Below are 23,740 nucleotides of genomic sequence, written 5' to 3'. Positions count from 1 at the left end.
ACCATACTATATAATTCATCAAAATTCAAACTGTTTCCATGAGTCAATGCTGCAAAGGATACACCATGCGATGCGGCACCAGGCTGAGGAAACTCATGCATAAATGCTTCATTAGAAAAACTTTTTTAACAGTGGAAATGGGGTGGATTTTATATATACTGTATTTTTCTTGCAGTAGATCTGTCACTGACATTCAAGAAACTATTGCATGACGCTCACTAGAGAAAAAGTATTAGGAAAATTAATGGAACTAAAGGTTCAGAAGTCCCCTGGACCTGATGGCCTGCATCCCGAGGCCTTCAAAGAAGTGGCTACAGACTTACTGGATGCATTGGTTGTAATCTTCCAAAAATCCCTAGATTCTAGTAAGATCCGAGTGGATTAGAAAACTGCAGATATAACACTGTTATTCAAATAAAAAAGGGATATGGAACAGGAAACTATATGCTAGTTAAACTAACTTTATAATTGAGAAAATGCAGGAATTTATTTCTGAGGAAGCAGTAGCAGGACATTTAGAAAATTATAATACACTCTAGCAGTCAACATGGTTTTGTGAAAGGGATATTATTTAACTCATCAATTAAGATTTCTTTGAGGATGCAACAAGCAGGGTGAATAAAGGAGAACCAATGGATGTAGTGCACTTCAATTTGCAAAAGGCATTCAATAAGCTAACACACAAACGGTCACTATTGTCAGGTGTATGTACCTTGAAGAAATGGGTGTTTATCAAATAGCTGCAGTGATGCCAGTATGTAGGTGGAGCTGGGCTGTCTGTGTGTCTTTCACTTTTGTTTTTGAGCTGGCAGCTGCAGTGTGTTTTTGGTTTCGTTTTCACAGTTGAAGAACTGCATTCACAGCAAGAAGGTGTTATGATCTCTCTGCAATCTAAAGATGACTTGATGATTTCAAAGTAATACCTGTTTCTGTAGAGAATGTAAACCTGCTGTCTTTATTTTTAAATGGTTTAACTTGTGGATGTTGTTTGGAAAGTTATCAAGGGTTATCTATAGTTAACTGTGTCTTTAGGGGGGGTGGTCAGGATTGGTAGTTGATAAACTGTTTACCGTGTGTTTATAAAATGTTAATAGGATTCATAGAATAAACATTGTTTTGTTTTAAACATACTTTAGCTCTCTGTTGCATCACACCTGTAAAGTGGGCCGTGTGCTCCCCATAACCAAAATCTATTTCAAGTTGTGGGTCAGGTGAACCCCATGATATATAGAACATAGAACATAGAACGATACAGCGCAGTACAGGCCCTTCGGCCCTCGATGTTGCACCGACATGGAAAAAAACTAAAGGCCATCTAACCTACACTATGCCCTTATCATCCATATGCTTATCCAATAAACTTTTAAATGCCCTCAATGTTGGCGAGTTCACTACTGTTGCAGGTAGGGCATTCCACGGCCTCACCACTCTTTGCGTAAAAAACCCACCTCTGACCTCTGTCCTATATCTATTACCCCTCAATTTAAGGCTATGTCCCCTCGTGCTAGCCACCTCCATCCGCGGGAGAAGGCTCTCGCTGTCCACCCTATCTAACCCTCTGATCATTTTGTATGCCTCTATTAAGTCACCTCTTAACCTTCTTCTCTCTAACGAAAACAACCTCAAGTCCATCAGCCTTTCCTCATAAGGTTTTCCCTCCATACCAGGCAACATCCTGGTAAATCTCCTCTGCACCCGTTCCAAAGCTTCCACGTCCTTCCTATAATGAGGCGACCAGAACTGTACGCAATACTCCAAATGCGGCCGTACTAGAGTTTTGTACAACTGCAACATGACCTCATGGCTCCGGAACTCAATCCCTCTACCAATAAAGGCCAATACACCATAGGCCTTCTTCACAACCCTATCAACCTGGGTGGCAACTTTCAGGGATCTATGTACATGGACACCGAGATCCCTCTGCTCATCCACACTACCAAGAATTTTACCATTAGCCAAATATTCCGCATTCCTGTTATTCTTTCCAAAGTGAATCACCTCACACTTCTCCACATTAAACTCCATTTGCCACCTCTCAGCCCAGCTCTGCAGCTTATCTATGTCCCTCTGTAACCTGCAACATCCTTCCGCACTGTCTACAACTCCACCGACTTTAGTGTCGTCTGCAAATTTACTCACCCATCCTTCTGCGCCCTCCTCTAGGTCATTTATAAAAATGACAAACAGCAACGGCCCCAGAACAGATCCTTGTGGTACGCCACTCGTAACTGAACTCCATTCTGAACATTTCCCATCAACTACCACTCTCTGTCTTCTTTCAACTAGCCAATTTCTGATCCACATCTCTAAATCACCCTCAATCCCCAGCCTCCGTATTTTCTGCAATAGCCGGCCGTGGGGAACCTTATCAAACGCTTTACTGAAATCCATATACACCACATCAACTGCTCTACCCTCGTCTACCTGTTCATACTTTGGGGTTCTCTAAACCCTGGCCCATAATACTATACAAGATGAGAGCTCATAGTGTTGGGGGTCATATATTAGCATGGATAGAGGATTGGCTTGCCAACAGGAAACAGGATTGGGATAAATGGGTAATTTTCAGATTGGCAATCTGGAACTAGTGAGATGCCAGAGGGATCAGTTGTAACGATAGGGAGATGTTAGGAAATTGGATCAAAGGTGTAATGGGCAATTTAGGGGCTAACAGACTGAAGGTAAAACTGCTAGCACTGAGTCAGAGGTATATGGCCACACCTGGCCTGAGTCCCATTCAGACTTAAACTCATTAATAGGAATAAACAGGATACCTAGTTCAGCTGGGGTGATTCACTCAAGATCCACGGGACACTCTGGTCTGCCAGCCATTAGCCCATTACAGAGTCTGATGGCCTTTTTTCCCCCTGTAAATTGGAGGTTAATTGCATATTCATAGCATGGCCCTGTTCTTTTGTATAAACAGGAGTAGACAATCAAAAGCCCAGATAGCAAGGATGAGTTCAAGCCCAGACATCCCTGGGCAGAACCATAGTTTGATGGCTGGAGGGAGCTCAGAGAGAGCAAAATCCTGTCCAAACAGGTGGGAAAGAAGGCTTTGGAAAACAACCTTTTTTTTTGTTTGATTTGATTTATTATTGTCACATGTATTAGTATAGAGTGAAAAGTATTGTTTCTTGCATGCTGTGCAAACAATGCATACCATACATAGGGAAGGAAGGAGAGACTGCAGAATATAATGAAGTTTTAGAAGCACAGAACGAGAGTAAAAGATAGAATTAGAGGGTATGCTGGGCACAGCTTGCAAGAAGGCGCCATCTTGGATCATGTAAGAGAGGTCATGTAAAGTTCCCACTGAGAGAAGTATTCGGAAAGGTGTCTGAAAGAGCTTCACTACCAGCAGGAATATGTTCTGTGAATGAACGTATCAAGTTTATCCTGTGTAAGTGGAGAATAGGGCTATATGCCATGTTATGTGCTGTTTAATGGGAAATCATGAGTTGGAGTGAGCTGATGTTGTTAGGTTTGAAGTTTAGAAACTTAAATATTGTTTTTCTTTTGTTCAATAAAGTTTTGTTTGTAAAAATAACCAAGCCCTATTTCTTATGCAATCATTCCTGGAGTGAATCGATCTTTCTGCACAGTCTTAAATTTTTTTTTAAAGCATTGCAGTTCTGGTCCAGTATCTTAGCCACTGTTGGGATCTGACCGTAACACAGTGCTGGGGCCTCAATTATTTATGACCTATACTAATGACTTGGATGAAGGGACAGGTCTGGAACTAGTCAGATGCCAGAGCGATTAGTGCTGGGGCCTCAACTATTTAGGATCTATACTCTTCCTACCACCTGTCCGTAAGCAGAAAGTGCTTTGAATAAGTTTTGAAGTATACGGTGGCATGGTATCCCAATCCCTCAGATCCAATTTATTAATAATCCACAGAAAATCCGCTTTATGATTAACTCAGAAGGTTAGTTTATTTCACATTCCCCAGGGGAGCAGTGGAAGTATCAACTTCCCACCACAAACGCATTCTCTAAAAGGAGATAGAAAACAGAAGAGTTTTACAATACAAGAACCAAAGAAATAAATATTGTTTCACGTGATTTCCAGTGTCCAAGAACTCGGTATGTTTCGGTTGTGGCAGGGTTCAGTTCCGGGTTGCTATGTAAATCCTGGAAATGAATGATGGTGCAGCATGATGGACTTTCTGTGTTTAGACTACTGGGCAGGCATTGGTCAGTGATTTTTAAAATCAGACGGCTTTGTGGAGTTGAGAGGTGATTTGATTTCATTTGATTTAGACTTATTGTCACATGTACCGAGGCACAATGAAAAGTATGTTCTGCGTACAGCCCAGGCAGATCGTTCCATACATGAGAAAAACATAGGACATACGATAAATACACAAAGTAAATACATAGACATCGGGTAACGCATTTGGAGTATAGTGCTGCTCAGTAGAGAAGATGTGCAGAGAAATCAGTTCAATCCATAAAAGGGTCATTCAGGAGTCTGTTAACAGCAATGAAGAAGCTGTTTTTGAATCTATTAGTGCCTGTTCTCAGACTTTTGTATATTCTGCCCGATGGAAGAGACAATACCCCGGGAGGGAGGGGTCTTTGATTATGCTGCCTGCTTTCCTAAGGGAGTAGGAGGTGTATACACTCAATGGATGGGAAGCGGGTCCGTATGATGTATTGGGCTGTGTTCACGACTCTGTAGTTTCTTATGGTCTTGGGCCGAGCATTTGCCATACCGAGCTGTGATGCAGCCAGATAGGATGCTTTCACTGGTGCATCTGTAGAAACTATAGGCACCATTGTGCTTTCTTGGTCATAGCGTTGAGGTGGGTGGCCCAGGGCAGATTGTTGGTGATGTGTACATCCAGGAATTTGAAGCTATCAACCATCTCCACCTCGCCCCATTGATTCAGACAGGGGTGTGTACAGTACTTTGCTTCCTGAAGTCAATGACCAGCTCCCTAGTTTTGTAGACTAAGTTTGAGCTGAATTTTGCCACACAGTCATGTGTTAGAAGGGTATAGTAGTGGGCTGAGTACGCAGCCTTGCAGGGCCCCGGTATTGAGGACTGTCGTGGGGGAGGTGTTATTGTTTATCCTTACTGATTGTGGTCTATGGGTCAGGAAGTTGAGGATTGAATTACAGAGGGAGGATCCAAGTCCACGGTTTTGGAATTATAATATAAACTTGGCTGGGATTATGGTGTTGAAGGCACAGCTGTAGTCAATGAATAATAGTCTGATGTAGGAGTCCTTGTTGTCGAGATGCTCCAGGGATGCGTGTAGAACCAGGGAGATGGTGTCTGCTGTGGACCAACTGGCTTTATGCCAATTGCAGTGGATCAAGGCATTCTGGGACTATGGAGTTGATGTGTCTCATGACCAACCTCTCGAAGCACTCCATAATGATAGATGTCAAGGCCACTGGACAGTAGTCATTGAGGCACATTGCCTGGTTCTTCTTTGGCACCAGTGTAATAGTTGTCTTCTTGACAACAGCTTTCTAGAGCTGTTGGGGAGGGTTTAAACTAATGTGGCAGGGGGATGGGAACCAATGCAGGAAGTTGGAAGGTAGTAAAACAGGGACAGAAACAAAAGGAAGTAAGGGGAAAAGTGCAAGGCAGAGAAGACATAGTCAGAAATCCATAAGGGCGACAGTACAAGGTACAGTGACTGAGAGGGGCACAGTGAATAGGCCCAGTAATAACAAAAGGAATAAAACTGGAGATGTTAAGATTCAAAACAGAGGTAAAAAAACCAACATAAGTGTACTTTACCTGAATGCTCGTAGTATTCGGAATAAAGTAAATGAGTTGGTGGCACAAATCATCGTAAATGACTATGATTTAGTGGCCATTACTGAAACATGGTTAAAGGATGGTCACGACTGGGAGTTAAATATCCGAGGGTATCAAACTATTCGGAAGGACAGAGTGGATGGTAAGGGAGGTGGTGTTGCTCTGTTATTTAAGGATGACATCCGGGCAATAGTAAGGGATGACATCGGTGCTATGGAGGATAAGGTTGAATCCATTTGGGTGGAAATCAGGAATAGTAAGGCGAAAAAGTCACTGATAGGAGTAGTCTATCGGCCACCAAATAGTAACGAGATGGTGGGGCAGGCAATAAACAAAGAAATAACTGATGCATGTAGAAATGGTACAGCAGTTATCATGGGTGATTTTAATCTGCATGTCGATTGGTTTAACCAGGTCGGTCAAGGCAACCTTGAGGAGGAGTTTATAGAATGTATCCGCGATAGTTTCCTAGAACAGTATGTAATGGAACCTACGAGGGAACAAGCGGTCCTAGATCTTGTCCTGTGTAATGAGACAGGATTGATTCATGATCTCATAGTTAGGGATCCTCTCGGAAGGAGCGATCACAATATGGTGGAATTTAAAATACAGATGGAGGGTGAGAAAGTAAAATCAAATACTAGTGTTTTGTGTTTAAACAAAGGAGATTGCAAGGGGATGAGAGAAGAACTAGCTAAGGTAGACTGGGAGCTAAGACTTTATGGTGGAACAGTTGAGGAACAGTGGAGAACCTTCCAAGCGATTTTTCACAGTGCTCAGCAAAGGTTTATACCAACAAAAAGGAAGGACGGAAGAAAGAGGGAAAATCGACCGTGGATATCTAAGGAAATAAGGGAGAGTATCAAATTGAAGGAAAAAGCATATAAAGTGGCAAAGATTGCTGGGAGATTAGAGGACTGGGAAATCTTTAGGGGGCAACAGAAAGCTACTAAAAAAGCTATAAAGAAGAGTAAGATAGAGTATGAGAGTAAACTTGCTCAGAATATAAAAACAGACAGTAAAAGTTTTTACAAATATATAAGACAAAAAAGAGTGGCTAAGGTAAATATTGGTCCTTCAGAGGATGAGAAGGGAGTTTTAATAATGGGAAATGAGGAAATGGCTGAGGAACTGAACAGGTTTTTTGGGTCGGTCTTCACAGTGGAAGACACAAATAACATGCCAGCGACTGATAGAAATGAGGCTATGACAGGTGAGGACCTTGAGAGGATTGTTATCATTAAGGAGGGAGTGATGGCAAGCTAATGGGACTAAAGGTAGACAAGTCTCCTGGCCCTGATGGAATGCATCCCAGAGTGCTAAAAGAGATGGCTAGGGAAATTGCAGATGCACTAGTGATAATTTACCGAAATTCACTAGACTCTGGGGTGGTCCCGGTGGATTGGAAATTAGCAAACGTGACGCCACTGTTTAAAAAAGGAGGTAGGCAGAAAGCAGGAAATTATAGGCCAGTGAGCTTAACTTCGGTAATAGGGAAGATGCTGGAATCTATCATCAAGGAAGAAATTGCGAGGCATCTGGATAGAAATTGTCCCATTGGGCAGACGCAGCATGGGTTCGTAAAAGGCAGGTCATGCCTAACTAATTTAGTGGAATTTTTTGAGGACATTACCAGTGCAGTAGATAACGGGGAGCCGATGGATGTGGTATATCTGGATTTCCAGAAAGCCTTTGACAAGGTGCCACACAAAAGGTTGCTGCATAAGATAAAGATGCATGGCATTAAGGCTAAAGTAGTAGCACGGATAGAGGATATGTTAATTAATAGAAAGCAAAGAGTGGGGATTAATGGGTGTTTCTCTGGTTGGAAATCAGTAGCTAGTGGTGTCCCTCAGGGATTTGGATAGGTTAAGTGAATGGGCTCGGGTCTGGCAGATGGAATACAATGTTGACAAATGTGAGGTTATCCATTTTGGTAGGAATAACAGCAAACGGGATTATTATTTAACCGATAAAATATTAAAGCATGCCGCTGTTCAGAGAGACTTGGGTGTGCTAGTGCATGAGTCACAGAAGGTTGGTTTACAAGTGCAACAGGTTATTAAGAAGGCAAATGGAATTTTGTCCTTCATTGCTAGAGGGATGGAGTTTAAGACTAGGGAGGTTATGTTGCAATTGTATAAGGTGTTAGTGCGGCCACACCTGGAGTATTGTGTTCAGTTTTGGTCTCCTTACTTGAGAAAGGACGTACTGGCGCTGGAGGGTGTGCAGAGGAGATTCACTAGGTTAATCCCAGAGCTGAAGGGGTTGGATTATGAGGAGAGGTTGAGTAGACTGGGACTGTACTCGTTGGAATTTAGAAGGATGAGGGGGGATCTTATAGAAACATTTAAAATTATGAAGGGAATAGATAGGATAGATGCGGGCAGGTTGTTTCCACTGGCGGGTGACAGCAGAACTAGGGGACATAGCCTCAAAATAAGGGGAAGTAGATTTAGGACTGAGTTTAGGAGGAACTTCTTCACCCAAAGGGTTGTGAATCTATGGAATTCCTTGCCCAGTGAAGCAGTTGAGGCTCCTTCATTACATGTTTTTAAGGTAAAGATAGATAGTTTTTTGAAGAATAAAGGGATTAAGGGTTATGGTGTTCGGGCCGGAAAGTGGAGCTGAGTCCACAAAAGATCAGCCATGATCTAATTGAATGGCGGAGCAGGCTCGAGGGGCCAGATGGCCTACTCCTGCTCCTAGTTCTTATGTTCTTATGAAGCAGGTGGGAACCTCAGAATGGAGAAGGGAGAGGTTGAAGATGTCCACGAACAAATCCACCAATAGGTCTGTGCAGGATCTGATTGCATGTTCAGGGACTCGGTCAGGACCCGTTGTTTTCCGTGGGTTCACTTTCAAGAAGGCCGATCTGACGTGCAGGTTAGGTGGATTGGCCATGCTAAATTGCCCTTAGAGTCCAAAACGTTAGGAGGGATTATTGGGTTACAGTGATAGGGTGGAAGTGAGGTCTTAAGTGGGTCGGTGCAGACTCGATGGGCCGAATGGCCTCCTTCTGCACTGTATGTTCTATGACTTCAGAAGCTGTGACTGTTGGTATGGATGTGTGCCAGTCACTAGTTGTTAAGAGTTACCATCCAATTTCAGGGGGTCTGGCGTCAGGAAGCCAGTGTCTAGCAGGCCCATTGACTCCGCCAGCAAGTTGAGGTTATCAGATCTGGGTGGCTTCATACATGATTCGCAAAAATCTAGCTTGCAGGTACAGAAAGTAATTAGGGAGACAGATAGAATGTTGGCCTACAAGGGGAATGGGGTATGAAACTAGGAAAGCATAGTTACAACTGTACAGGGCATTGATGACACCACATTTGGAGCACTGTGTAGTTTTTATCTTATTTAAGGAGGGATATACAGTATTTGCATTGGAGGTAGTTTTTATGGGATGTGGGTATCGCTGGCTAGGCCAGCATTTAAGAGTCAACCACATTACTGTGGATCTGGAATCGTATGTAGATCAGATTTTCTTCCCCAAAGGGCATTAGTGAACCAGATGGGTTTTATGACAATCACCAATGGTTTTCATGGTCACCATTCAGATTTTTAATTCTAGATTTTTATTGAATTCAAATTTCATATGCCATGGCAGGATTTGAACCCAGATCCCCAGAGTATGACTTTAGCTCTCTGGATTTCTAGTCCAGCGAAACCACTATGCCACTGCCTCCCCACAAGTTCACAAGATTGATGCCTAGTGAAAGAAGGTAGCCATGACGTGGAGATGCCAGCGTTGGACTGGGGTGAGCACAGTAAGAAGTCTTACAACACCAGGTTCAAGTCCAACAGGTTTGTTTTAAACACTAGCTTTCGGAGCACTGCTCCTTCCTCAGGTGAATGAAGAGGTATGTTCCAGAAACATATATATAGACAAATTCAAAGATGCCAGACAATGCTTGGAATGCAATCATTTGCAGGTAATTGAACCTTTACAGATCCAGAGAGGGGTAATCCCAGGTTAAAGAGGTTACCCCTCTCTCTGGATCTGTAAAGATTCAATATCTGCAAATGCTTGCATTCTAAGCATTGTCTGGCATCTTTGAATTTATCTATATATATGTTTCTGGAACATACCTCTTCATTCACCTGAGGAAGGAGCAGTGCTCTGAAAGCTTGTGTTTAAAACAAACCTGCTGGACTTTAACCTGGTGTTGTAAGACTTCTTACTGTAGTGAAAGAAGAAGTAATAGAAATGGTACATCCTTCTGTTCCTTATTTTTATTTATTTGACTGAATAAAACTAGTAATGTCAAACTGAAAGAATGCTTTAGATTTCCAGCATTCTCAGCATTTTGCTCAAATATGTTTTAAGAGGTTGTTCAGCATTTATTACTGCATGCGTTTAGTTCTTCTAATTGTTTTTAAACAAGAAATCTCTTTGTTTTACAGAATGAGGTGAGAGAAAAACCCTCTTGGTCACCTCGTGTTAGGACAGGCCTTGCTGAATTTCCATTTGTCGCTGGCACAGTAAGTTTCGAAAGTGAAGTTTTAGGATGTCTATTCTTGCACAGAGAGAAGATAGAAGAATGTTCTTGGGAGGGTGATGATGTTAAGAGAGATATGCAATTGTACCAAGTTGTACAAAGTTATTTTTCTGAATATTGTTGCCAAGTACAAGGGTATGAAGACAGAGCTGACTCAGGTGTATTGAGGAATTAGATTGAGGGGTTAGGAAAATAGAGATGAAGTGGAGGACATTTAAGGAGATGTTTTACACACTCTGAAAATATATATGCCAGTGAGAAAGAAAGACTGTAGGACAGGGGTGGGCAAACTACGGCCCGGGGGCCGCATGCGGCCCGCCAAAGGTCTTTATGCGGCCCACCAAGGGGCTGGTTTAGCTCACTAGGGGCTGGTTTAGCTCACTAGGGGATGGTTTAGCTCACTCAGCTAAATCGCTGGCTTTTAAAGCAGACCAGCAGCACGGTCCGATTCCCGTACCAGCCTCCCCGGACAGGCGCCGGAATGTGGCGACTAGGGGCTTTTCACAGTAACTTCATTGAAGCCTACTCGTGACAATAAGCGATTTTCATTTTCAAGTCATTAAAAAAAAAAAAAATTTTAAATGGTGGGGAGGGGTGGGGGGGGGCTGTTGGGTTACTTACTGGTATAGGGTGGATACGTTGACTTGAGTAGGGTAATCATTGCTCGGCACAACATCGACGGCCGAAGGGCCTGTTCTGTGCTGTACTGTTCTATGTTCTGTATGAGGCGCCCAGAATCATAACCGGGTGAAGTAATTATTTTCTTAATATACTATGCGGCCCTTTAAAATTGTGAATTTCTGAATGTGGCCCTTGCACAGAAAAGTTTGCCCACCCCTGCTGTAGGAGAAGGATGCACCATCGCTGGCTAACTAAGGAAGTTAAAGATAATATATATCAAACTGAAAGAAAAAGTGTACAATTCTGTGAAGATTAGGGACAAAAGATTGAATAGAATTTAAAAACCAGCAACTAATGACAAAGGAATAAGGAGGAAGAAATTGGAACATGGGAGAAAGCTAGCTAGAAATATAAAAACAGATAGTAAGAGCTTCTACAAGTATTTCAAAAGGAAAAGAATACCTAAAGTGAGCATGGGTCCTTCAGAACAGCATTTTCCAAACTGGGTTCCGCAGCACCCTGGGGCTCCATGGGATTTATCCAGATGTTCTGTGGACCTTATCCGGGGTTCCGATCGGTTTGGCCATTTTAAATTTGGAAAAAAAGCTGTCTTTCCAGGTTGTCCAATCGAAGACAGTTTTCACACTGCACTGAGAAGCTGTCCTCTGATTGGAAGTAGGCCGCAACCATGGGGCAGAGGGAAGGCTGACTTGGAGGCCAGAGGTGAGAGCAGGGGAGCAGTGGCCGGGGCCAGTGAACGAGAAAGGGAGGTGGGGAGGAGATGTGGGAGTGTGGGTGGGTGGGGGAGAGAGAGGTGGGAGTGTGGGTGGGTGGGGGAGAGAGAGGTGGGAGTGTGGGTGGGTGGGGGAGAGAGAGGTGGGAGTGTGGGTGGGTGGGGGAGAGAGAGGTGGGAGTGTGGGTGGTGGGGGAGAGAGAGGTGGGAGTGTGGGTGGTGGGGGAGAGAGAGGTGGGAGTGTGGGTGGGTGGGGGAGAGAGAGGTGGGAGTGTGGGTGGGTGGGGGAGAGAGAGGTGGGAGTGTGGGTGGGTGGGGGAGAGAGAGGTGGGAGTGTGGGTGGGTGGGGGAGAGGGGTGGGAGTGTGGGTGGGTGGGAGAGAGAGAGGTGGGAGTGTGGGTGGGTGGGGGAGAGGGTTGGGAGTGTGGGTGGGTGGGAGAGAGAGAGGTTGGAGTGTGGGTGGGTGGGAGAGAGGTGGGAGTGTGGGTGGGTGGGAGAGAATGGGAGGGTGGGTGGGAGAGAGGTGGGAGTGTGGGTGGGTGGGAGAGAGAGGTGGGAGTGTGGGTGGGTGGGGGAGAGAGAGGTGGGAGTGTGGGTGGGTGGGGGAGAGAGAGGTGGGAGTGTGGGTGGGTGGGGGAGAGAGAGGTGGGAGTGTGGGTGGGTGGGGGAGAGAGAGGTGGGAGTGTGGGTGGGTGGGGGAGAGGGTTGGGAGTGTGGGTGGGTGGGAGAGAGAGAGGTTGGAGTGTGGGTGGGTGGGAGAGAGGTGGGAGTGTGGGTGGGTGGGAGAGAGAGAGTTGGGAGTGTGGGTGGGTGGGGGAGAGAGAGGTGGGAGTGTGGGTGGGTGGGGGAGAGAGAGGGTGGGAGTGTGGGTGGGTGGGGGAGAGAGAGGTGGGAGTGTGGGTGGGTGGGAGAGAGAGAGGTGGGAGTGTGGGTGGGTGGGAGAGAGAGAGGTGGGAGTGTGGGTGGGTGGGAGAGAGAGGGGTGGGAGTGTGGGTGGGTGGGAGAGAGAGGGGTGGGAGTGTGGGTGGGTGGGAGAGAGAGAGGTGTGGGTGGGTGGGGGAGAGAGGTGGGTGGGTGGGGGAGAGAGAGGTGGGAGTGTGGGTGGGTGGGGAGAGAGAGGTGGGAGTGTGGGTGGGTGGGGGAGAGAGAGGTGGGAGTGTGGGTGGGTGGGGGAGAGAGAGGGGGGAGTGTGGGGGGTGGGGGGAGAGAGAGGTGGGAGTGTGGGTGGGTGGGGGAGAGGGTGTGGGTGGGTGGGGGAGAGAGAGAGTGGTGGGAGTGTGGGTGGGTGGGGGAGAGAGAGGTTGGAGTGTGGGTGGGTGGGGGAGAGAGAGGTGGGAGTGTGGGTGGGTGGGGGAGAGAGAGGTGGGAGTGTGGGTGGGTGGGAGAGAGAGAGGTGGGAGTGTGGGTGGGTGGGGGAGAGAGGTGGGAGGGTGGGTGGGGGTGAGTGTGGGGTGGTGGGGGAGAGAGAGGTGGGAGTGTGGGTGGTGGGGGAGAGAGAGGTGGGAGTGTGGGTGGTGGGGGAGAGAGAGGTGGGAGTGTGGGTGGTTGGGGGAGAGAGGTGGGAGTGTGGGTGGGTGGGGGAGAGAGGTGGGAGTGTGGGTGGTGGGGAGAGAGAGGTGGGAGTGTGGGTGGGTGGGGGAGAGAGAGGTGGGAGTGTGGGTGGTGGGGGAGAGAGAGGTGGGAGTGTGGGTGGGTGGGGGGAGAGAGAGGTGGGAGGGTGGGGGGGTGGGGGAGAGAGAGGTGGGAGTGTGGGTGGTGGGGGAGAGAGAGGTGGGAGTGTGGGTGGGTGGGGGGAGAGAGAGGTGGGAGTGTGGGTGGGTGGGAGAGAGAGAGGTGGGAGTGTGGGTGGGTGGGAGAGAGAGGGGTGGGAGTGTGGGTGGGTGGGAGAGAGAGAGGTGTGGGTGGGTGGGGGAGAGAGGTGGGTGGGTGGGGGGAGAGAGAGGTGGGAGTGTGGGTGGGTGGGGGAGAGAGAGGTGGGTGTGTGGGTGGGTGGGGGAGAGAGGTGGGTGGGTGGGGGTGAGTGTGGGTGGGTGGGGGAGAGAGAGGTGGGAGTGTGGGTGGGTGGGGGAGAGAGGTGGGAGTGTGGGTGGGTGGGGGAGAGAGAGGTGGGAGTGTGGGTGGGTGGGGTAGAGAGAGATGGGAGTGTGGGTGGGTGGGGGAGAGGGGTGGGAGTGTGGGTGGGTGGGGGAGAGGGGTGGGAGTGTGGGTGGGTGGGGGAAAGAGAGAGAGGTGGGAGTGTGGGTGGGTGGGGGAGAGAGAGGTGGGAGTGTGGGTGGGTGGGGGAGAGAGAGGTGGGAGTGTGGGTGGGTGGGGGAGAGAGAGGTGGGAGTGTGGGTGGGTGGGGGAGAGGTGTGGGTGGGTGGGGGAGAGAGAGAGAGGTGGGAGTGTGTGTGGGTGGGGGAGAGAGAGGTGGGAGTGTGGGTGGGTGGGGGAGAGAGAGGTGGGAGTGTGGGTGGGTGGGAGAGAGAGAGGTGGGAGTGTGGGTGGGTGGGAGAGAGAGAGGTGGGAGTGTGGGTGGGTGGGAGGGTGGGTGGGGGTGAGTGTGGGTGGTGGGGGAGAGAGAGGGGGGAGGGTGGGTGGTGGGGGAGAGAGAGGTGGGAGTGTGGGTGGTGGGGGAGAGAGAGGTGGGAGTGTGGGTGGGGGGGGGAGAGAGGGGGGAGGGTGGGTGGGTGGGGGGGAGAGAGGTGGGAGTGTGGGTGGTGGGGAGAGAGAGGCAGGAGGTGGGGGAGAGAGAGGTGGGAGGTGGGTGGGGGAGAGAGAGGTGGGAGTGTGGGTGGGTGGGGGAGAGAGAGGTGGGAGTGTGGGTGGGTGGGGGAGAGAGAGGTGGGAGTGTGGGTGGGTGGGAGAGAGAGAGGTGGGAGTGTGGGTGGGTGGGAGAGAGAGAGGTGGGAGTGTGGGTGGGTGGGGGAGAGAGGTGGGAGGGTGGGTGGGGGTGAGTGTGGGTGGTGGGGGAGAGAGAGGTGGGAGTGTGGGTGGTGGGGGAGAGAGAGGTGGGAGTGTGGGTGGTGGGGGAGAGAGAGGTGGGAGTGTGGGTGGGTGGGGTAGAGAGGTGGGAGTGTGGGTGGGTGGGGGAGAGAGAGGTGGGAGTGTGGGTGGTGGGGGAGAGAGAGGTGGGAGTGTGGGTGGGTGGGGGAGAGAGAGGTGGGAGTGTGGGTGGGTGGGGGAGAGAGAGGTGGGAGTGTGGGTGGGTGGGAGAGAGAGAGGGGGGAGTGTGGGTGGGTGGGAGAGAGAGAGGTGGGAGTGTGGGTGGGGGAGAGAGGTGGGAGGGTGGGTGGGGGTGAGTGTGGGTGGTGGGGGAGAGAGAGGTGGGAGTGTGGGTGGTGGGGGAGAGAGAGGTGGGAGTGTGGGTGGGTGGGGTAGAGAGGTGGGAGTGTGGGTGGGTGGGGGGAGAGAGAGGTGGGAGTGTGGGTGGTGGGGGAGAGAGAGGTGGGAGTGTGGGTGGGTGGGGGAGAGAGAGGTGGGAGTGTGGGTGGGGGAGAGAGAGGTGGGAGTGTGGGTGGGTGGGGGAGAGAGAGGTGGGAGTGTGGGTGGGTGGGGGAGAGAGAGGTGGGAGTGTGGGTGGGTGGGGTAGAGAGAGGTGGGAGGGTGGGTGGGGGTGAGTGTGGGTGGGTGGGAGAGAGAGAGGTGGGAGTGTGGGGAGGCAGGAGAGAAATGTGAGTGAGGGGAGGTGGGAGTGTAGGTTGGAGTATGGGGAATTGGGTGAGAGGTGGGTGTCTGAGAGAGATAGAGAGAGGTGGGTGTGTGAATGAGAGAGGTGGGTGTAAGTGGGAGAGAGATAGAGAGAGCTGGGTGGTGAATAAGAGGGAGAGAAGTGGGAGTCTGATTGTGAGAGACATGGGGAATGTATTTGTGTGACTGTGTGTGTGCCATGACTTATATGAGAATCCAGCTCTCCAGCAACACTCCTCATAAACAAATTCGTGAGCAAAAGAAGTGGCATTACTCCTATTAAAAATGACAAAAAGAAGATGAGACCTAAGTATATCTTGAATCAGAGAACTTTTAAATTATAATAGATGTATACATATATGAAGTAGAAAAGACTTGTATCAATGTGTTCTTGTATTTTTTGTAGTTTAACTCTTCAAGATAATAAGACTGTTTCTTACTGGGTTCTGTCAGTACCCTTGGAAGGTCAAAAGGCTTCAGTGGCTGGAAAACTTTGGGACATCCTGTTCAAGAGAATGGGACCGGGGTACTCATGGGAAATAAGGAAATGGCAGCAGCGTTAAAGACACTGGGGATGATTTTAATTCTCCACTAGCCATGTGAGGGATTTGCGTCGCGGACAGAAAGTCAAGAGAGAATTGAAAATGCGATTCTCTCCAGAGAGACCCCGTTTCCTGCTTCTCTCCACCCCTCACCAATGATGTCACAAGGTTCATGCCCACAAAGGGTGGGAACCTCATTTAATAGATTTTAGTGCATTTTAATATCATTCATGGGCCTCCTGCCACATGTTTACCTCCTGCATTTCAATAAATATTCACACCTCATTGATGTGACGTCACGTCAGCGAGGTTTACAAAATGTTTGGCCAAAACCAGGGGCTGGTTTAGCACAGGGGGCTAAAGCTAGCTTGTAATGCAGAACAAGGCCAGCAGTGCGGGTTCAATTCCCATACCAGCCTTCCCGAACAGGCGCCGGAATGTGGCGCCTAGGAGCTTTTCACAGTAACTTCATTGAAGCCTACTTGTGACAATAAGCGATTATTATTATGAAAATCGTTGAGGGAATCCCTCGGGGGTGCAGAGATAGGTATTAGAAGCAGCTCAAAGAAGGTTCATTCGACTGATTCCTGGGATGGATAGGTTATCTGATGAGGAACGGTTGGACAGGACATTGGGAGTTTAGAAGGAAAAGAACTGATTTAATTGAAACATGTAAGATCCTGAGGGAACTTGACAGGATGAAGGCCGAGAGGATGTTTCCCCCTGTGAGAAACACGAGAACTAGGGAACACAGTTTAAAAGTTAGGAGTCTCCCATTTAAGATGGAGTTGACGAAAAATGTTTTCATTCAAAGGGTTGTTAGTTTGTGGATTTCTCTTCTCCAGAGAGCAGTGTCGGCAGGGTCATAGAATATTTTTAAGGCTGCGTTAAATAGATAGATTCTTGATTGACAAGGGAGTCAAAGGGGGGTAGGCAGGAAAGCCGAAGTAAGGCCGCAGTCAGATTAAATGGCAGAGCAGCATCAAGGGCCTGTATGACTCCTCATTCACCTGTTTTAATGTGCTTTAATTGATTTTCTATTTATTACCGTGAAATGCAGAGGTAGTGGCAATTAATTATCCACAAGGTAGCAGGTCATCTGGATTGGACTTTGTACATCCCCTAGCAGGCCATTAATAGAGTGATCATGGAGTGTTCATAGAGCTTCCAGGGCTGGTGTACAGGTTCTTTTCTCATATTGCAGAAATATATGAAGGAGGAAAATAAGGAACTTTAATGTTATAAGCTGCGTCATTGGGAAATTTGGTTAGTGGTCAGCGGGATGACGACTGCCTCCACAGTGGATGCTTGGGAGTACAGGGATCAAATGCACGTTGCACGTTATTGTATGTTACATTGCTGTTGCTGTATTCCACTGGTATCCTCTTGTTTTCCTTCAATTGAGATGATGTCATTGAGTAATTTTTGCCAAAATTTATTTATACTAAATTGGTGGTGTTCTGTGAGCTAAAACTACAGTATGCAGTGGGGGGTGTCCCATGTGAACATTAAAACTGTTCACAAACTATTCTGCATTTGGACTCAGCATGGTTTTTTAAAAATAATTGAGTATCCTGATTGTTTTAAGCAGCTTTTTCTAATCGTGTTCAGTTCTATGGAAGTGTAATCTGGTGAGATGCTGGTGTGAAAGAAAGTGCCATTTTTTTTATCAATCCATCCTTAAATTCACTGTTCTTGTGTTCAAGTCCATTAGCACCAGTCATTCTGTCACAGCAAATATACAGAATGTTTTCCATCTGATGAAGCATTATAACACCATGATGTCTGATGGAAGACAAAAGCTCCCTGTGCAAAGGACTCCTAAGAATTCACGAAAAACAACTTATGATAGTGGCAAAGTGAAGAATGGGGATCTACATTTTGTATCTCCCTATTCCTCCGCCTCTTCACCAACTGAGGGGCTCACTGAGATCCTCTTGGCATTGCAGGATGAGCTGGGCCAAATGAGCTTGTAAGTATGAAAATCTAATTCTTCTCCATTGGTTAGCTCAAGTTACCTGGCAAAGTACTGGACTAGGGGGAAAAGAAACTATCCAATCCTACCTTAAACTGTTTAACACCATTTGTCTTCAATACATACGAACATACGTACAGATATACAAATTGGGAGCATGATATGGCCACTTCAGGGAATTGTTACGATGCAGAAGGAGGCCAATCAGCCCATTGTGTCTGCACGGCTCTCCAAACAAGCATCGTAATTTAGTGCTATCCCCTGCCTCTTCCCCATGTCCCTGTACGTTGTTTTTATTCAGATAATCACCTAATGCCCTCTTTTAATGCCTCGATTGAACCTGCCTCCACCACACTTCCAGGCCGTGTGAAAAAGTTTGTTCTAACACACCAGAGGGTGTTTACGTTTGAAACCTGCTTTGGATATGGGTACAACCCGATGCAAGATTTAAACCATCTTCCCAGGATTTTGAAGGGCCAGTGGGAGCTCACACAATGCAGTAACCGTGACACTTTCCTGGAATGTTGGTGCTTGCCAGCATTTTTCTGCCCATCCCTAATTATCCTTCAACTGAGTGGCAGTTAAGAGTCAACCACATTGCTGTGGATCTGGAATCACATCGGCCAGACCAGGTAAGGACAACAGATTTCATTCCCTGAAGGACATTAGTGAACCAGGTAGGTTTTAATGACAATCAATGATAGTTCCTTGGGCTGGAATTTTCCCCAATTTGTCAGTGTCAGGCTCGGACTGAAAACAGGCATGTATCTCTTCAGATGCATTGCCGAGTTTTCAAACCAGATCTCGAGGCAGTCTGACTAGAATAAAACCTGGGGACGTCTGGTGGGGCGGGGCCTGATAGAGCCAGCAAGGACAGCTCCACATAGATCGGGGCACTCTCTTTAAAGGGTGCCCCGATTAGAACTGAGGTTTAACTCCCCCCAGCACCCCCCATCACCATGAAGGTGTCAGGGTTCTCCACCCCCACTGCACAATTAACAGGTGCTCTCCCCTCCCAACACTGACGCACAGTGTCAGTGTCTATGCCCCTCACTATATTGTTCCCTACTGCCACTACGTTCCTTTTTGCTCCCCCCACTGGAATGGTTTCCTGTCTCACAGTGCTACAGTCAATGCACCCTCCCTGCAGCCCACATTCTCATCCAAACCAGCTGGAAAAAACTCAAATCTGTTGGATATTTGCAGAGGCTGATACTCCTGCACTCTGGGTTCCCTTATCTGCCTCAGCTGCACTAGCACCCTCCTAACCCTGACCACCTTCTAAATCAGAAGACCATATCCTAAGGGGTGTGACTGCCTGCTGGTACAAAGCGTCCAATTGACTTTCCACCTCCCTGATGTGTTGCAGTGTCTGTAGCTCAGCCTCAAGCTGAATAATTGAACTAAAGCTGCTTAAGCTGCAAGTGTTTACTGCAGATGTGTTTGCCCTGGATCACGCTGATATCCAGGTGCTCCCACATGCTGCAGCCATGACACATCACCTGGCCCGCCATGCTTTTGTGTTTTATCAATTATTTATTCAGCTACTTATTTTCTTATGTGTATGCATTTTGTTAATCTTACCACAAATTCCTGTACTATTTTAAATCTTAGGAATAGAATAGACCTTAAAGACTCACCAGGTACTCATTGAACAGCTAGCTTCTTCCCCTGTAGTAGAGAAAGAAGGGTGAAAATGTTAGAAAAAACAAAGGAACACCTCACCCCATTCCTCACTGAACTCCCTCAAATCACCAAACTCTCAACACTCGGTTGAGGTTGCGTTCCAGTGCTAGGTCGCACTGATCTGTGAATTTAAATTTTCTGAAGCTAAAGGCACTAGTTTAGCCCAGGTATAGAAAAAAGTAGTTTAAGCTAGTTCATTATCTGTCCCCTACATTCGTTACCTTCACCGTACAGAAATTAAATTTAAACTGTCTGCATCTCCTCTGGGCAGAATCTTACCAGAATTTTGGAAAGTGTCAGGCACAGACAGAAAACTGGCCTGTAACTCCAACTCTGCAGTTGCACACAGCAGTTTTCTCACAGAATCTGGAGCTTCTTTGACAAAATTAATAAGTGGGTGTGGTTTACACCGTCACTATGGCAGGCCTCATAGAGCCAGAAACTGGCTCCAAAGAGATTGGGGCACCATCTTTCAAAGGCCCCCCCCACATTGATCGCCAGCAAATCCCCCCCCGCATCCATTCACCGGCAGAAAATCACCCCACATCCGTGCACTATCCCCCCTCCTCATTGGACCACTAGCGTTTGCCCCTGGCATTGCCCCCTGGCACAGGTTGGCACTGTCACCCTGGCAGTGAGGACCTGTGCCAGGGGGATCCCCTCCACTGCCTCACGCCGAGCCAAACTTGTAAAGCTTGCCGACATGACGTCACGTCAACGAGGTATGAATATTTAGTGCGGGAGGGTCATTTGGTTGGTGGGCTGCTAATAATATTGAGATTAATTATGTGAAATTCACCCTTTGCGGGTGTGAAACCTGTGACATCGGCAACCGAGAAAGTTGGGAGAAGTGATCTCTCCGGTGAGAATCGCATTTCCCTATTCTCGTTAGATTTTCCGCCCACGCTACTGATCCCACAGACAGTGAGTGCGGACTCAAGATCGCGGCCTCTCTTTTAATGTTGAGTCTAGAATTCTTCTAGAATTTGTGACCATCTCTAAACATATTAATGTTAGAACCATAGAATCGTAGAATTCCTACAGTGCAGAAGGAGGCCATTCTGCTCATCGAGACTGCCCCAACACTCTGAAAGAGCACCATACCCAGGCCCACTCCCTTGCCCTTTTAACATGGCCTATCCACCTAACCTGCACATCTTTGGACTGTGGGAGGAAACTGGAGCACCCGGAGGAAGCCCACGCAGGCACTGGGGGAAAGTGCAAACTCCACACAGTCGCCCAAGGCTGAAATTGAACCAGGGTCCTGGGAGCTGTGAGGCAGCAGTGCTAACCACTATGCCATGTTCAATTTATTAATTTAAGGACCTTTAATGCTTAAATACTATTTAGGTATCACCATTAAAATGTGTTCTACTAATGTGTTTATGTTTTAGTGGGCCTTGTAAATAATAGAACTTAATTTTTTTTGATTTGGAGCAGTTACCTGTGTGCACCAAGAACAACATTCTAACTGTGCATGCTTGGTCTGCTTTTTTAAACCAATGCCACTGAATTTGTTGTCTCTCCTGACCCTATCACTCCATCTCACTTGCCACTTCACTACCTCTCCCACTCATCACCTCTCCTGGCTCCTTTACTCCCTCCTGCACCCTGCATCTTCCAACCCCCTCCTGCTCACTGCTTCCTACCCGCTTGCTCCCTCGAGATTGCTGCTTCCCTCTCCCAATCCTCTTCCTACTTTCCACTCCCTCAGTCCCTCATGCTCACTGCTTCCCTCTCCTGACTCCTTGTCCCCTTACTTCCTCCTGCTTGTACCTCCTTGCCCCCTTACTTCCTCCTGCTTGTACCTCCTTATTTCAACCTCTTTTCTGTTTCCCACTCGCCTACTCACTCACCGCCCCATAAGCGAGGGCTAGGGAGAAGGCTAGTGAGTGAGAAGCAGCGAAGGGGTCAGGAGAGGTGTAGGGGGTGTGCAAGGTGGTGTGCCGGGCTGCATGGGAGGGTGTGAGGGGCTCAGGAGAGGAAAGTGAAGAATGAGACGGGCAAGAAGCAGTGCGTGGGAGGCAGCGATGATGTCAGGAAAAATAGTGAGTTGGCAAGTTAGGCTCAATGTGATCAATTGGTTTTCATAGAAATATTACAGATCAGGAACATGACCCAGCCTTATTGCATGGTTTCTTATAGGAAGCATTTTGCATGTTTTTGTTTGGCATGTTGTATTTTAGGAACACATTAGGAGTGCTAAATGAGGGATAGCTGTGTGCTCTGAGATTTCTGTGCTGCAGTGTAAACAATCCCAGGCTGTTCAACCTCACCATAATGATTGTAACATTTGCACAAAGAACCACGCAAAGTGATTATCAAGGAAAGCTGAGAGTGATTTTAAAATTAATCACATTTTAAAACATACATAGACTATTCTAAATGGAAAATTGGGGATTGAAAAGGACCTCTATTTGGTTTCATCTAATCCTAAAAAAAGAGCTATTAAACAGGTCGGAACCAGTTATTTTAGACAACAGATACCACGGGCGGAATGTTTCCCCACTGGCAGCTTTGCAAGCTGGTGGGGCTAAAATTCCTCAGATGGCCTTCCCACTGGATTCCCACCCTCCCTGACCTCTCGCAATTTTACAGTAGGGCAGGTGAGGTCTCCTTTGCCTGATTTGAGACCAATTAATAACCATTTCAGGGTCGTATCCTGCCAGCCTCAATTTTCATGTTGGTTGGAGATATTTAGCAGTGGCGGAAAGGCCTGGAAAGTGAAATGAAAGTGAAATGAAGTGACCGTACAGGCCTCGGATGGGGAGGAAAATGCATCCATCAACGACCTCCCTTCAATATTACCCCACGCCACCCCATGAGGTCTGCCACCTCCAGTAACCCCCCACCTCCACCCCGCAGGTACACCCTCAACCCCCTGTGACCTCACTATGAAGACCCTTTCTCTGGGGGACTTCATTCTGAGTGAGGGGTGGAAGTGCCATCTTCAGCCAAACGGCTGCATGGCACTCGGTAGCAGCAACGGTGAGTTATTTACCGACTCTTCGGTTGGGTGAGTGGTGTGGTGAAATCTCGCCATGCAAAAAATCCTGACCCATTTACTCACTGTTGTTCAATCAGTTTTCTGCTTGTGATAAGCACAGAGATGCCAGAAATGTAGAATCAGCATCTGTAAAAAGAGAGAGTAGGCTAAATGCATAATCAAAACTAAAGACCTATATTTTCAGATGGTGACTGAGTTGCTGTGTATTTCTAGCATTTACAGTTTTTAATTATTTTAGCTTTAAACATATATCCCTTGCTCTATTCTTCAAACCTCTGTGAATCTGTTCCTGTTTGTAAAACGAGAGGGCACAAATTTAATTTGATTTGCAAAAGAAGCACATCTGATGCCAGAAAAACCTTTTTCACACAATGAATGGTTCCGGTCTGGAATGCACTGGCTGGAAGTGCTGGAGGGAGGCTCAATCGAGACACTCAGGAGGGCATTAGACGATTATTTAGAAACAATGTGCAAGGATAAGGGTAAAGGCAGAAGAATGGAACTAAGTCATAATGCTAGTTTGGAGAGCCAGTGCTGAATGGCCTCCTTTGTGCATCGTAACAATTCTGTAATTATTGAACACAAATCCCTATATTGACTTGGGTAAATTAAAACAAGACAAATTAATCCAACAATTTATTTAACTCTTGACATTTCAGAGTATTCTTTTCCTTTTTAGATTTTGGTGTATTTTATTTAGCCCTGGTGTTCCTTAATTTTTTTGCCTTTCTCTGTGCTATCAAGCAAAAGGTTTGTAAGTTCTCTTATAGTACGATGTTGATCTGGTGCTCCAGATCAAGATAGATTGGATAAATCGGGGCTTTTTTCCTTTAGAATTAAAAAAAATAAATACATTTAGAGTCCCCAATTAATTTTGTTTTCCAATTAAGGGCAATTTAGCGTGGTCAATCCACCTACCCTGCACATCTTTGGGTTGTGGGGGCAAAACCCACGCAAACATGGGGAGAATGTGGAAACTCCACACGGACAGTGACCCAGAGCTGGGATCGAACCTGCGACCTCGGTGCCATGAGGCAGCAATGCTAACCACTGCGCCACCGTTCTGCCCTTCCTTTAGAAATTATGAATGAATAAGAGAGATTAGAAATGGAAAAAATATTTCTATGATTCTGCTCCTGGGTGAATCCAAACAAAGGCTGTAAAACCAGGTAGTGGTTGATACATATAGAGAGAAAAGGGAATAGAAAGATATCCTGAAAATTT

At 47.2% G+C, this 23,740-nt stretch overlaps 1 protein-coding gene across 1 annotated transcript in view; it reads left to right on the top strand.

Moving 5' to 3' along the window:
- cep57l1 (centrosomal protein 57, like 1) overlaps positions 1–23,740 on the top strand; it is an 87,112-nt gene that overhangs the window by 57,281 nt on the left and 6,091 nt on the right. Inside the window, 2 exon segments of the mRNA XM_038799200.1 lie at positions 10,189–10,266; positions 17,555–17,820. Coding sequence (XP_038655128.1) covers positions 10,189–10,266; positions 17,555–17,820 — 344 coding nt within the window.

Source organism: Scyliorhinus canicula, chromosome 6, assembly GCF_902713615.1.
Source record: "Scyliorhinus canicula chromosome 6, sScyCan1.1, whole genome shotgun sequence".
Lineage (NCBI taxonomy): Eukaryota > Metazoa > Chordata > Chondrichthyes > Carcharhiniformes > Scyliorhinidae > Scyliorhinus > Scyliorhinus canicula.
The sequence above is the reverse complement of the archived record's forward strand: the minus strand, read 5'-3'. Positions and strand labels throughout refer to the sequence as shown.